The 16,067-nt window shown below is 45.5% G+C and overlaps 1 protein-coding gene across 1 annotated transcript in view; it reads right to left on the bottom strand.

Moving 5' to 3' along the window:
• LOC132243166 (myeloperoxidase-like) overlaps nucleotides 1–16,067 on the bottom strand; it is a 49,196-nt gene that overhangs the window by 16,117 nt on the left and 17,012 nt on the right. Inside the window, exons 7-9 of the mRNA XM_059717547.1 lie at nucleotides 12,631–12,946; nucleotides 10,891–11,051; nucleotides 6,585–6,837 (exon numbers count right to left, since the gene is read on the bottom strand). Of these exons, the coding sequence (XP_059573530.1) occupies nucleotides 6,585–6,837; nucleotides 10,891–11,051; nucleotides 12,631–12,946 (730 nt within the window). The remainder of the gene's footprint in view (nucleotides 1–6,584; nucleotides 6,838–10,890; nucleotides 11,052–12,630; nucleotides 12,947–16,067) is intronic.

Raw genomic sequence — 16,067 nt, 5'->3', positions numbered from 1 at the left:
CAACGTCCAATGGCCACAAACTCCTCCAAGACCTTTTTAGGCTGGACATAAGGAAACACTTCTTTACTGTCCGAGCCCCCAAAGCCTGGAATAGACTCCCTCCAGAGGTGGTGCAAGCACCTACTATAGACTCTTTTAAGAAACTTTTGGACACTTATCTTGCTGGGATCCTTTGACCCTAACTGACTTCCTGCCCCTGGGTTAGGGGGCTGGACTTGATGATCTTCCAAGCTCCCTTCCAGCTCTAATGTCTGTTAATCTATGACTCTAGTGACAGTTGATGTAGAAAAGGCTAAAGTACTCAATACCATCCTGATGCGTAGAAAGACTAGCAAGTATGGCAGAAGACCAGCTTGGCTAAGCAGGAAACTCTTCAGTAAACTACACCACAAAAAGGAAGCTTATAAGAACTGGAAACTTGGACAAATAACTAGGGAAGAATATAAGAACATCACTCGGGCATGCAGGGATGAAGTCAGGAAGGCCAAAGCACAATTGGAGTTCCAGCTAGCAAGGGATGTGAAGAGTAGCAAGAAGGGTTTCTACAGCTATGTTGGTAGCAAGAGGAGGATCAGGGAAAGTGTGGGTCCCTTACTGAATGGGGGAGGCAACCTTGTGACAGAAGATGCAGAAAAGGTTGAAGTACTCAATGCCTTTTTTGCTTCAGTCTTCACAGGCAAGGTCAGCTCCCAGACTACTGCACTGGGCAACACAGTTTGGGGAGGCGGTAAGCAGCCATCAAGAGTGAAAGAACAGGTTAGGGACTACCTAGAAAAGCTGGATATGTACAAGTCCATGGGGCCTGATGGGGTGCATCTGAGGATGCTACGGGAGTTAGCTGACGTGATTGCAGAGCCACTGGCCATAATCTTTGAAATGACTGGACAAGGGCAAACGTAGTGCCTATGTTTAAGAAAGGGAAAAAGGAGAATCCAGGGAACTACAGACCAGTCAGCCTCACTTCAGTCCTTGGAAAAATCATGGAACAGATCCTCAAGGAATCCATTTCTAAGCACTGGGAGGAGAAAAAAGTGATTAGGAATAGTCAGCATGGGTTCACCAGGGGCAAGTCATGCCTGACCAACCTGACTGCTTTCCGTGATGAAGTGACCATTGAATGTGGTGTACCTTGATTTTAGCAAGGCTTTTGATACGGTCTCCCACAACATTCTTGCAGGCAAGCTAAGGAAGTATGGGCTAGATCAGGGGTTGTACAGGCTAGATCAGAGGTGCTTAGGAAGGCCCTTCGGGGGTACACGCAGGAGGGCAGAGACAGAGCACTGCCACCCATAACCCCATGCCACTGCCTCCCAGGAGCAGGTCCAGGGCAGGGCAAGGGCAGCAGTGCACCTCTGTGGGCTGCACAGGTGTTGCCCAGCTGGTCAGATGAAGAGGAAGTGGGGGGAGTTTGCATGCAGTGGCAGCCACCACTGCCATCCACCACCCCATGTTTGGCCACACACCACCCCCCTGCTCCACATCCGGCTGTGCGCCACCCCCACTCCTCCCCTCCACTCCATGTCTGGCTGCCAGGGGTACGCTTATTAAAAAAGGTTGAAAACCCCTGGGCTAGATAAATGGACTGTAAGGTGGATATTAAACTGGCTGGAGCATCAGGTTCAGAGAGTAGTAATCAATGACTCTATGTCTAGTTGGCAGCCGCGATCAAGTACAGTGCCCCAGGGGTTGGTCCTGGAACCAGTTTTGTTCAATGTCTTCATCAACGACCTGGAAGATGGCATAGAGTGCACCCTCAGCGAGTGTGCAGCTAACACCAAGCTAGGGGAAGCAGTAGATAAGCTGGAGGGCAGGGCTAGGATTCAGAGTGACCTAGACAAATTGGAGGATTGGGCCAAAAGGAATCTCACGAGGATCAACAATGACAAGTGCAAAGTCTGCACTTAGGATGGAACAATCCCATGTACCAGTACAGGCTGAGGGCTGACTGTCTGGGCAGCAGCTCTGCAGAAAAGGACCTGGGGGCAGTGCCGTAGCAAGGGGAAGGTGAGCAGGGAGACTGCCCCACGCACTGAAGTGAAGGGGCACCAACAGGCACTGCCCTGCCAGGGCGGGGCATGGGATGGAGCTGCGAGCGGCTCATTTGGGGGGAGTGGGGATGGGGGAAGGGTGGCTCCTGCCACTGCATGTACTCCCAGGCAAGCATGGGGAGGCATGTGGCCCTGGATCTCTGTGCAGGGTGAGGGTGGGCTGCCACTGCAGGATTTGCCCCAGGTGACAAATTTCATCACTATGGCACTGCCTGGGGGTTACAGTGGACAATAAGCTGAATATGAGCCAGCAGTGTGCCCTTGTTGCCAAGAAGGCTAATGGCATACTGGGCTGCATTGGTAGGTATGTTGCCAGTAAGTCAAGGAAAGTGATTCTTCCCCTCTATTCAGCACTGGTGAGGCCACATCTGGAGTACTGTGTTCTATTTTGGGCCACTATAGAAAAGATGTGGAGCCACCTTCAACTACCTGAAGGGCGGTTCAAAAATGGATGGAGCTAGGCTGTTCTCAGCGATGGCAGATGACAGAACAAGGAGCACAGTCTCAAGTTGCAGCAAGGGAAGTTTAGGTTAGATATTAGGAAGAATTTTCTCACTAGGAGGGTAGTAAAACATTGGAAGAGGTTACTTAGAGAGTTGGTAAAAGCTCCACCCTTAGAGGTTTTCAAAACCCAGCTAGACAAAGCTTTGACTGGGATGGTCTAGTTGGGGATGGTTCTGCTCTGAGCAGGGGGTTGGACAAGATGATCTCCTAAGGTCCCTTCCAGCCCTAACTTTCTATGATTCTTCTGGATATTAGAGTGAAATTATTCAATCAAGGAAAAGCTTTGGATAAACTTCTGCCTACATACAACTCCTTTGTTTATCATGTACATAGAGCCAGTTATCAAAGTCTTGTTTGGCAAAGTGTGCTCAAACCTAATCCACCATTGAGATCACCTGACCAGTGTGGTTGGCATGCTGAAAGTGATGCTTATGTTCCTATCATAAACACGCTTCAACCATTATTAGCATGTTACCTTCAGATAATAAGTTGCAAGTACAAGATGGAATGCTAGGGACCTGCATGTTCATGCAGGCAGGTTAATGTGCCATGCACTCGTGACTGTGAGTGCTATGAGAAAACATGTTGTAATCCATATAACTACAGAGATTCAGAAATAGATTCAAGTAATGAAAAGATCTGAAAAAACTGCAATTACCCATTGGATTAATGTTATATATACCATTGTATTACCATTATATTACTGTTGGATTAGACTATTATATTTTCCTATTGTCTTGAGCCAAACTATATGTCTGTGTGTTTCATTGTCATTAAGTGATGTATTATTATTATCTGATTTATCTGCTTTCCAAAATAAAAAAGTATTGTCTTATTCAGTACAACTCAAATAAGTATGCTAGGCTGGGTTATAATCTTTTCAGTACTGTAGGCCTTCTAAGAAATTTGTAGTGGTAGAATTTGTGAGGTTTTAGTATTAAGAGTATTATTTACTGGATTTTTAAATTACATTGAGTCAATACGTACATGCTAATGTCTCAGCCATCTTGGAATCTGATATGGCTAGCAGGACAGAAATGTTACAATTGATCTCTTTGGTTCATACAATGTTGGTTTTCTCATTGGAATTAGTTTTCTAACCCTACTGGGGGCTGAAATAGTGACTAAACATGAATTCATAACAGCCATCTTGGATTCCAGTATGGCAGCTACACATACTACCTGTCAGATGGATTTGATTTTTCTGACATGGGTAGACCACCTCTATATTAAACACACTGTTGTCACTTGTGGCAATGAGCTGCCTACAACAACAAAATCAAGAAACCTTATTGGTCATTTTATACCCACCTATTAAACATGTTTCAAGTTTTCAGGGAAAACTTAGAAACTGGAATTTTGGGGCTTTGGTGATAAAAAGGAATGACTTAATTGTTAGCTGAAATTTTTTTCAAGAAACATAAGACATGTCAGAGTCAGGCAATGTCTGGGAGACCAGAGAAACAACAACAAGGAACAAACACTATTTACTGAGAAAACACTTAAGAAGAAATTTCCCCCTGAACTCTAACTATGAGCGAGCTAGGTCAGGCCCTGGGCAGAATGGGGATTTGCTCATTTTACATTTCCAAAGCTGTTTAGTTTTAGGTGGCCTCCCTTGTGGTTCCAAAGTAATCTTACCACTTAGCTTTGGAGACTTGGCCATCACTTAGTTCCTCCCACTCAGGAACACTTTTCCAAATACATAACTTAAGTTTTCCTTTTCATAGCTTTAAACTTTTGTTCTTGGTTCCCCCTGCTGATCTCCACTGAGGAACCCTTTGTTCACTCTGGCACTTACAATCTTCAAGTAAGTAACTCTTCCCCATCATTCATCATTTTACCACCTGCTGTAATGACTGTTTGCTTGATCCCAGCAGTTTCACACTGTGCTAGGTGCTGTGCCAGTGCAATAGCTGACCTGACTCATAGCCCATGTGTAGAGCAGCTTCCCTATGTGCCCTCCTGAAGAACCTCATGGGCTAGGAAGTTAAACTCTTATTTACTGTATCACTGAAGTGTCAGGAGGCCCAAACCAACTTCAGGACTCAACATATTCTTGGACTTCAAGAAAGCCTCTCACCTGGTGTCCCGATGTCCTCATGGAAAAGTTGGGGAATTGTGGCTTAGACAATTTCACAGTTCAATAGCTGGGGAACTGGCTCCATGGATGGACCCAGAGAGTCAGAGTTGATGGATCCAAATCAACATGGCACACTGTAACTAGTGGTGTGCCCCAGGGCTCCATTCTTGGACCGGTACTCCTCAATGTGTTTTAAAAGTATCTTGATTCAGGTGTTATAAGCGGACTGGCTAAGTTTGCTGACAACATCAAACTATGGGAAAGTGCAGAAAAACTATGGGGAAGTGCAGCCATCCTAAAGGATAGGCTGGCAATCCAGGCCAACCTCAACAGGCTTACAAGGTGGATGGATCAAAACCTGATGGCATTCAACAGTAAGAAATGCAAGGTGCTCCACCTTGGGAGAAAGAACCCATACCACTCTTGTGGCTCAGCAGTGCTACACTAGCTAGCACCATGTCTGAAAGAGACTTGGGGGTCATGATTGGCCACAAAATGAACATGAGCCACCAATACGACACCGCAGCCGGCAAGGCAAACAAAACTCTAGCCTGCATCTTCCAATGCATCTCAAACAAGACCTGAGAAGTCATCCTCCCACTTTACTTAGCCTTGGTGAGACCACAGCTGCAATACTGTGTTCAGTTCTGGGCTCTGCAATTCAGAAAGGATGTGGAGAAGCTCAAGAGTCCAGAGGAGAGCCACATGGATGATTAGAGGACAAGAGAACAGGCCTTATGAGGAGAGCCTGATAGACATGGGACTCTTCAGCCTGAAAAAGCATAGGCTCAGGAGTGACTTGGTGGCAGCCTATAAATATATAAGGGGTGTGTACCAGGAAGTGGGAGAATGTCCACCAAGGCGCTGCAGGGGAAGACTAGGTTCAATGGTCACAAACTCTTGGAAGGCCATTTTAGGCTGGACATAAGGAAAAACTTCTTTACTGTCCGAATCCCCAGGGCCTGGAATAGACTTTCCCCAGAGGTGGTGCAGGCACCTCCTCTGGATTCCTTTAAGAAACACTTGGATGCCTATATTGCTAAAATCATTTGAACCCTGCTGACTGCCTGCCCTTTGCCGGCTGAACCCAATGATCTTGCGAGGTCCCTTCCAGACCTAATGTCTATGAAATCTATTAAATCTAGGTTGGGAGGTGAACAGGCCTGACCAAGACCAAGGTCCTGTGGCACTTGGTGCTGGACTTACAATGTCTAGACATAAGACTGCAGGGGCAACACAGAGGGGGTGCATGTGGATGCACGTGCACCCCCCAAGCGTGGCAGTGCACCCCCTGCAAAAGTGCTGGTGACATCTGTGGGAGGTCCATGATCACCGCTGGCTGCCACCGACACTGCTGGAGGCACCTGTGGGTGGTCGCTGACCTCTGGTTGGCGCTCACCCCCCCGACAGTGCTGGCAGCATCTGTGGGAGCTCCCAGCTTACTGCTGCCGTGCTCCCACCACCGCGCTCCCACTGCCTGCACAGCCGTGCACCCCAGCCACTGGGGGCATGCGTCTTTCATGAAACTCTGATAATGCTCTGTGCTACGCAGGGGGTTGAGGGCTATTGGTTTATGAGTACAGACTGTTTAACTGTAGATAAAGCTATACAGTTCTTATAATGGTGAGAATAGGGAGATCATCTGGTTTAAAATAACTAAGCAGGATAGTTCAGTGTCCAACTAGTAGGATACAAGATATAGGAAAAAACTTTCTTAGTGACCAACTGTAACTTTAACAAATGTTCTGGTACATAGATACAAATGAAAAATAATCTAAGTAGCTTTAGGCTCAGATTCAACAAGGAACATAAACATGCGTTTAAAACCAATTAATCCAATGGGATTTAGGTGGGTATTTAAAGTTAACTACCTGCTTAAGTACATGGTTGAGTCTTTGCTCTAATGTTAGAGCAAGATTGCAATCACGGACCTGGTGAAGCATGCTTACCTTCCATTACAATTCTCCAGGAAGCACAGAAGGTGAGGTGAAGAGGAACACGGGGATATGAACTTGAAGGCTGGAAATCCTCATTTAGCCGAGACACAAAAGGCTGTACAGAACTATGACCAAATCGGAAAGCCAGTGAAAACACGTTTGTCACAGTGGGATCAACTGACTCATTATAGCCACTGTACAGTGGTACCCACTTCTCCTTCTCATCTCCAAATACACGGGGCAGGTAGTCTCTGTATGTTATTATCTGGAAAGGAGACAGGGTTAGCAGCTCATGCATACATTTTTGAAAGGAGAAAAAATTATCATTTTCCAGTGTTGGCTGGCCAAAATTTTCTGTCAAAGTGCAAAATGCTAATTAAAAGTCTCCAAACCCAGAAATCCATCAATTAGGCCTTTCCAGGCACATCACTCCATGCCTGCTCTTGCAGGCCTGGTGCAGCCTCACTGGCAACCTTCTAGGATTGGAGCATGTCATCAGGTGGTAGGGCATGCATAGCCCAACCCAGGCAGGCTCTGCTGTTGCCATTGTATAGACAAGGCCTAGGAGCTCTGGCCTGACAGACTGAAGCCAGGAAAGCCCAGGTGGAAAGGCTGATTTCTTACCCCATGTTAGATTCAGTGGTAGGAAGTCAAGCAATTGGATCAAAAGAGCAGGGCAGCTCACAACAGGAGTCTCTGATGTGCACACCTGGTTCTGGTGAGCAAGGAGCTCTGTATCTGTGGTACTGAAGGTGAAGCCCTTCTCAAAACAGCTCCAGTCACACAAGATTCAGCTCTTGCAGAGTGTCAGAGTTGAGGGTTCAGTGCAGGAGCCTGAAACACTGTCTCTGGGAGGCTGACTTTGGTCTGGGAATGCTCTCAGATCTGCTGCAGCTCAGTGCTTTGAGGACAGAAAGTGCTGCCTGAGAAAGACAGACATTTCTTCCTGCTACTACCCCAGGATGATGGATTTGGAGTTAACTCTTTTACATCACAGGCCCAGCAGACAGCATCTTATCCAAAGGCATGATGGCTTGCAGCCAGGCCTCCTCCTGGCTTTTTGCCTCTGATAAAAGGAGCTTCAGAACAAACCTAGACCCTGCCCTTCACTGAGTCACTGAAGCAGATTCTTTACTGATCCGTTACAGGCTGTCTGCTGTTGCACCAAATGCAGTATTTGCAGAGAAGGAAGCCTCCCTTCAACAGCCAGGTCAGGGCTCCAGCACAAAAGCTAACATGTTAAATCTTCCTGTGTAGTTAAGTAAATTTGCAGAGCACTGTGTGTAAAGTCCTAAAGAGGAGGAAAAAGCACAGCTGTAAGGATAAAAACATAGCAGAGGGACTTATGACCTAGAAATGTGCTCAAAACATTTGGATTTTCACAGACAGTGCCAAGAGGGAAAGATAAATCATGTCCAAACCTGAGTAAGAAATTGTCTCAGTCATTAAGCATTGTTAAACGTGTTCCTGACGTGGTGCCGGGTGCTTTTTATTAGCGATCCATGCTAATTAAAAGTGTCAACGCATATCAGCGGTGCAGCACATCTCCATGCTGAGAAAATGTAGGCAGCACTTTGAACTAACACATATTGACCATGTTTTATTTCAAAGCACACCACCACCATTTTCTCAGTGTGAAGACATGCTGCACCGCTGATGTACGTTGTGAAGAGGGACTGGTTAAAAAAGAGATCCAGGGAACAACAAACGCAATCGCAATCACGCCGGGAGAATGCCGTTTCTGGAGCAGCTGTTCTTTGAAGTTGGAGAGACCCAGCACGGCATTGTCAAGATGGAGATAAATAAGATGCTGGCTCAGGAAGTAATAACAGAATCCCGTAGTCCATGGCGTAGCCCCCTAGTAGTTGTATCCAAACAAGATGGTACCTTACGATTGTGTGTAAACTTCATAAAATTGAATGCAATTTCAAAATTTGATGCTTTCCCTATGCCTCAAATTAGTGAATTACTAGAGAGGCACAATTTATATCCACACTGGATTTGACTAAAGGGTACTGGCAAATACCCATGAGAAAAGATCAAGCAAAAACCACTTTTGGTACGCCCTGGGGATTGTATGAATTTAAATGTATGCCATTTGGCCTACGTGGGGCCGCAGCTACATTCCAATGGCTGATTGATTGGGTCTTAGCTCCACACCAACGATATGCTATGGCATACATAGATGATATCATTATTTATATTAATGACTGGGAACAACACTTAGAAGCCCTGTGGGCAGTCCTACATGAGTTATGATTAACTGGTCTGATGGCGAATCCAAGAAAATGTACGCTCAGGAAAGCTGAAACTAAGTATTTAGGTTTCATGGTAGGCCAGGGATGTATTAGTCCTCTAACAGACAAGATAGAGGCTATCTGAGACTATACACCACCCCATACAAGGAAACAAATGTGGGCCTTTCTAGGATTGGCTAGTTACTATCGCCAGTTCCTTCCATATTTTACTGAAGTAACAGCCCCATTAGCAGACTTACTAAAGGGAAGAGGTAATGGACCCCTCACGTGGAGCAAAGATCATATGGAAGCTTTCTGAAAAACACAACAGGCCTTGTGTAAGGAGGTGGTGCTTCACAGTCCCAACTTCAACCATCCTTTTGTCCTTATAGACACATGCATCCAACAAAGCCGTGGGCGCAGTGTTGACACAACAGGTGGATGGCGTGGAATGTCCTATCGCCTATACTAGTAGGAAGCTACAACCCCAGGAACAAAGGTACACCACAACCGAATGAAAGTGCCTGGCCATTAAATGTAGAGTAGAATATTTTCACTACTACCTCTTAGGATGCAAGTTCACATTAATAACGGATCATGCCCCTTTAAAGTGGCTAAAAACCACTCAGTCTGATAATGCATGGATAACTCGTTGGACCCTTGCTTTACAACCTTTTCATTTTGATATCGAATTTAGGCCCAGCTGAGCCAATGTGGTGGTCGACTTCCTTCCCCGATGTCACCCAAACAAAAACTCCCCAAAGAAGCATAACACCACTGCAGATGAAAACTATGAGAGGATGCAACAAAAATAGGTGCCTGACGGCATCTTAAGGGGGAGGATGCGTGAAGAGGGACTGGTTAAAAAAGAGATCCAGGGAACAAAAAACGCAATCACGATCACACCGGGAGAATGCTACTTCCGGATCAGCTGTTCTTTGAAGTTGGAGAGACCTGGCACAGCGCGCAGGGAAAGGGAAGACGGAGTGTGTTTTTGAGAGAGGATCGAGACAGAGGAATCTCAGGAGCCGGTCTGATTAGGAGAGAAGGCTCAACCAGAGGGAAGGATCTGGAGTCCCTGAAGAAATAGGGTGCCTCATGAGCCACTCAGAAGAGTAGTGTGACAAGAATAGAAACCGTGAGAAAGAAGGAGCCGCGGATACTCGTCAGCTTACACAAAGGTCCAGTTCATTCTTCCCTGTTCAGTTTTTATGGGGGTTTTTTTAAATTTGATTGGGACTGGGGGTGTTCTGAGTGTGTTGGGAAGAGGAAGAGTCCAAATCCGGGTTGTGCTAACACCAAAACAAGAAGGAAGCAGGGGCATACAGAAGGACTTATTAATATCTCACCCCCCTCCTTCCCCCGGGAAAAAAAACCCAGAACAAAACAAAAAGGGAGAAGAAAGAAAGATACTGAAAGAAACAGAGAAAAAATAATATAAATAGTTCTGAACGTGACTTTAACTTGTTGAGCTTTAACTTGTTGAGTACATGTCTTTATGGTGTTAAATAAATGCAACAAAAAGTGTTCTCAAAGGTTTAAATAAAAGTATGTAAAACAGTTTGAAAGATTCACAAGCTGTATGAATGCTCACTGATAGAGGCTGTAAGAAGAAAAAAAAGTTAATAATAAAGAGAATTGATCAACCATATATGAATTGGACTCAATTGATGATTAAAAATTCTGGGATGTTGTCTGAAGGAACTAGAGGAGAGGGGTAACACAGTCAAAAATCTCTCTGTATAGTCGGTGTCCTACTGCACCAATAACACCTCCCGACTGATAACATCAAATTAGATTAAGATGTGGCAAGTGAGAGTTGGAATATAAAGCAGAGGTACACAAATCTAGCAACACAAATCAGAGACATAAGAGCAAAGATCAGACTCTCAAGTATTAAGGGAAAACCCCACACACGTGATGCATGAGGCTGTCAAAGCACGTCAATTTATGTGCTCCAGCAGACTCAATTAATTGAGTCTGCTCTGACGTGCTGGGTTTCGAGCGCATCAGAGCAGGTTTCCTGCATGTGTGTAAGTGCCTTAAGTAAATGACAGCAAAAATGATATTCCAGCTGGTACCTGGGTCATAGCACCAATTATTTTTCGGGCTTCCTGGTAGAGCTTCTCTCCATCCCAGTGGCAATTTAGTTTCCTTAACTCAGCAGCCAGGCGATTGTGTTCCCGCAAAAAGAGGGTGTGCAGAGCTGAAAGCCCCAGATTTTCAGGTGCTCGTGCATCACCTAAACAGATACAGATTTAAGTAAGCAATGGAACTGTTTTAAAATGTACAAAGGAGATTCTTAAACTGGGTTGGGAGCAATTCAGCAGAATTAGAGCTGAAAAATTGCCCATAGTTAAGGTTGACTAGCACTTTTCCTGCCAAAGATTGTTTTCAATTGCTTATAATGTTAAATTTAAACCATTCTGACTGAAATTCCCCATCCAAGTATCTACCCTGGCTGAATCTTCTTTGGACATTTCCAGCACAAATGTGAGAGTGCACGCATGGTATTATTTGGTCAGTATTTAAAAAAAAATTCTTACACCTGTTTCATTGAGGAAGTCCAGTCTTTGGAGCAAGAACTTTTAACTGGGCAGAGGAAAGGCCTCAGTTGTAAAATTGTGGCTGTGTCGCTCCTATGAATAGCAGCCCAAATCTGACAAACTTATGAGTCTGAAATACTCCACGCAGTTCATTTTCTGTAGAAGTTTGTTGGAGTCTGGTAGAAAAAAATATCTAGGTCTTCTCTTTGCCCAGAGCAGGCTCCACACGGTCCAGTCCATGTGGTAGCTGCACCTTGGATGCACTTCCACAGAACAGCTGAGCACCAGGCAGCTGGAGCCAAGCAAGATGTTATTAGTCCAAGTGCCCTGGAGAAGCCAAAAAAGGAAACAAGTGGCTTGTTCCTCTGGCACCCTTGTGCGGAATCAGACAAAATGAATGCCTTAAACTTTGGTAAGATGGCCATAACAGCTTTGTGGGGAATTGCTGGCTCTGCATATTAGAGCAGACAAAGGGAAAGTGTTTGTTCTTTGTAATTCCCCTGCAACTGCTTCACTCACCGTGGCCTTGAAGACAGCAGAAAAAAGTATGTGCCTGTTCTTCCTGAGATAACAGAGTGCTTGCTAGTTGTCTTTGACTGCTTACTCAGAGAATTTTATTTTTGCAATCATGTCCTGTGTAACAGTCTGTTTAAAAGCTTATATAAACTGGATGATTCTGTTTAAAGGTGGAGACCTCCCTGGAGTGCTGGTGAATCCATGTTACTCTGAGCTCTCTCCCACAGTACTGTGGATCTGAATAAAAGCTTCTACTGACCTGACCCTAAAGTCTACATGTGTTCTTCCACGACACTTGTGTACTGCTTGGAGCCCCATAAGGGCAGAGGTTAAAGAGAACAGCCTGGCTCCAATGCCAGGGGATGGGTGCAGGGAAGAGAGGAGTGACAGAACCCAAGGAAATATGGACAGGAGATGAGGATGGAGCTCAGATAGGAGTTGAGGACAAGGAGGGAGGGGTTGGGAGGCATACCACAGTATAGTCCCATGAGACCCTGGAACAGGCATCAGGATTCCCTAGCCTCAGCACCACTCTAGGTGGCCTGTCCATTGGAAAATACAGTTGTCAGTGACCCTCAAGAGACTGAGGGTCAAGAGGCATGCACCCTGTTCTAGATCTGCTCTAAACCAAAGATGGATTCACTCAAGGCAACCTTAAAGCTCGGGTGATACAGAAGGTCAAACAAGATCACAGTTTGCCCATGGGTCTTTAATCTATGAAAGTTTCTCATGCTCTCATGGTCTGGACACATAACTTACCTGCTTTAAAACAGGGGATGTTTGCTGTCTTGTTTGTGAAAGTACAGATACTTTTGGTCTTGTTCTCAAAAGGCAGTAATTCTAACCCTGCATCTGTAAATTTCTGGTTCACAGCCATCAAACCCAGCTGGTTTGTCTGATTCCTCAGATACCTAGCCAAAGGTACTTCATTGCCATACACCATGCTGGCATCAATGAAGGAAGTGATTGCATTGATCTGTTCTCGTATAAATGTTCTGGGATTGCACGCTGGAGCTGAACGAGTAAGTGGCATACAGATATTTGAGCTCTGAAAACGTGGATCATCTGAAGGAAACTAGAAAACAATAAAAGCAAATTACTCCCAATGAAAACTGTAGCTATCCAACTCATATTATGTAGTAATATAGCAGTATCAGACCCTTCAGAAAAAGAGATCATATACCTTACTCAAGGCAGTTGTGAGAACCTGTTTTTCAGAGGGCAGCAGCATAGAGCTGTGTAAACCCTAATGCATGGTGGTTTTACAGGCCTTATTAGAATATTCATTAGCTTTAATTTTTATGTTGTATATTAGATTGTATAACTACTCAATCCTTCTTCAAATCTTGCTGAAGTCATGGCCTCAATAAAATCCTGTGACAATGAGTTCTAGTTGTATGAAAATATTTTCTTTTAGAAGTTTTAAAATTTGCTGTCCACTCTGTGTCTTTGTGCAGAATTATATGCAATTATGCAATTAGAACCCTAGCACACAGGGATGAAAGGGACCCCACAGCACCATCCAATCCAGTGTTTCCTAAAGTACAGCATACCTCTCCTGAGGATATGCAGAAAACTTCGAGATATAATGCAAGACAAAAAGAATGGAAGAAGGAAAGGGAAGAAAAGAAAGAATGAACCCCCACACCTCCCCAAAGAGCAAACCTACAATCTCGCTTAGGTTGTGGGATAAATTACAGTATAGTTATAGAAGACATGGCAAGGTGGCATCTTAAGGTGGCTTTACATGTGCTCTGAGATGGTTTAATTAGAGAAGCTTTTGTTTGATGAGTTTTAGTTAAAGCGCCCCCACTGCCATTTTGAAGAATGGGAATGCTGAATATATGAGATACTGAGTCTGCTGGAGTGTGCTAATTACCATGTGTCAGAGCAGGTGTTGGGTACATGTAGAGGTGCCCTTAAAGATTAACTGGTTTAGAGAGGCATGAGCTTTTGTAGGCAACAATCTACTTATCAGATGCTAGGAATTAGGGCTGTGCAAAGCTTTGGGCCCTGATTCCATTCAGCAGAGATTTGGCCCAATTTGGTGGCTGAATCTCTGAATCCAAATTGAATCAGAGGACCCTTTAGTCTCTCCAAATCAATTTGGCAACCTCCGAATCAATTTGGAGAGATTCGGACAGATTCGGTGATTCAGACGTAGATACAGCTTTAAATGTTTTTTTCTCCATACCTCTAGGTAGCAGGGGATCTGAACGCTCTGGTACTGGGACAGATGCAGCGTCCCACAGAAGCATGGGGGGGGGGGTGGCTCCCCAGCACGTTCGGCAGCAAATCCAGAAGTGAACCAGAAGCACTTCCGGTCTACTTCCTGGTCCACCGGGGAGCACGCAGGGGGCACGCCACCTCCAACTCAGCGACTGGTGCCTCCTTGGTCTGGGAGGGGGGGGGGGGCACCCAGGGTCCCCCTGTGGCTGATTGCCAAGCCAGGGGCGTATGGGGGGTCCCCTCAGCACACTCACTGGCAGACCCAGAAGTACTTCCTGTCTACTTCCAAGTTCATTGCTGAGCACGCTGGAGAGCCCCCCGTACTCCTGTGGGACACTCCATCCACCCCAGCACCGCAGTGATCATGAGCCGCACCTGCTACCTCCAGGTATGTAGAAGAAAAATTTTAAAGCTGCGCCTGTGTCCTAATTGCTGATTCACCGAAACAGCATTGAATCTTCAGATTCAGATTTGGCCAAGACGACTCAGGGACAGTAATCCAAATCAACGAATTGAATCACTGTCCGTAATTTTGGGCTGAATCCAAATCGAATAGGGCCCGTTTCGCACAGGCCTACTAGGAATGGATTGGTCAAATGTATTATGGTTCAGGCAAGTATATATTTACAACCATATAAATATAGTTGTAGTGACCATGTTTATTATCCATAGCCTGGAATCCTAAGAGTATATAGCAGTATAAAACATTTTTAAAGTGTATAGGAGCCCCAAAAACATGAGAATCAGGGATCTAGCACATCTCTCTGCTTCTAGGCAGGATCAACTATTCGTAAATCATTCTTGTTAGATCATTTTTTAACGTGCTCTTAAAAACTGCCAAAAGTGGAGAGTCCACAACCTCTTTATATCATGTATTCCAGCCCGGCTCCCTGGCATCACCTGGGAAGTAATATAAGCTCAGCCTCAGAATACATATGTTCAGTTGTTATTTTGGCAGGTTGCCATCTTATTTTTGCAGACTAGAAGTGACAGAAAGGAAATGGTGATTTGGTAAGTGTTATAGCTCAGCAAAGTATGGGGGCTGGCAGGTATTCATTTAAAAGCATGATGGGATCTGATCCCCAGTCTCAAAAAAACCCCCACTTCTCTTATGCTACATATTCATGGCAGGAGGTGTGATTATTGGGATCAAGGATCAGATCCCAACATGTCACTGTCAGCTGGGAGCCTGGGGCATGTGTTGGAAATTTCTGGACTGGTGGGGGAGGAGATTGGGGCGGGGGGAACATGAATTTCGACCAACTCCCCTGCCCTGACAGCTGCAAACCCACAGGCTCTTCTTCCAGAACCCCAGGAATGGGGAGCCTCTCCCCAAACCTGGGATCCCATTCCCATTGGATGTTTAACAACCATGTGCGCAGCCTCTTCCCATGTTTCGGTCCCTGTGGCTTGATTGTCTAAAGTTCCTTGACTTTAGATTGAAAGGCATTTTAAAGTGCCTAGCTCTGCAGCTCCCTGGGACCTAGGTCATAGGGCAACAAAGGCTCTGGGGCAAGGCAGAAAAGAAAATGGGGGTTGTCAAGTTCCTGGTTCAGGGGAGCCCCTCAGCTCCCCCCATACTGGGAAACCTTCCAACCTGCACCCCTGGCATCCCATTTTCAGTACTGGGACTGGGTCTGCAGAAAGTAGCAGACCTATGACCAGATGAATAAAGAGTCACAATGCATAATCATGGACTCCATGCTTCCTGTGGTTAGGAAAGCTTGACACACACACAGCCCAAGTCCACAGTGGACAGCAAGGGCTCCACTACTTTTACATACACTGGGTGACTCTACACATGCAATTAGTTCAAAGCAATACACTCTGGACCAGTTTCAGCCAGAGTAAACTACTCCCAGGCACAGCATCTATACATGCACCTGAGACAGCAGCAATTTGAGCTGCATCTGAGCAGTTTATGCCAGGGCTGCTTCTGTCCTGCTCAGCCTGAACTGGCAGAGGGC

Source organism: Alligator mississippiensis, chromosome 14 (genome assembly GCF_030867095.1).
Source record: "Alligator mississippiensis isolate rAllMis1 chromosome 14, rAllMis1, whole genome shotgun sequence".
NCBI lineage: Eukaryota > Metazoa > Chordata > Crocodylia > Alligatoridae > Alligator > Alligator mississippiensis.
The sequence above is the reverse complement of the archived record's forward strand: the minus strand, read 5'-3'. Positions and strand labels throughout refer to the sequence as shown.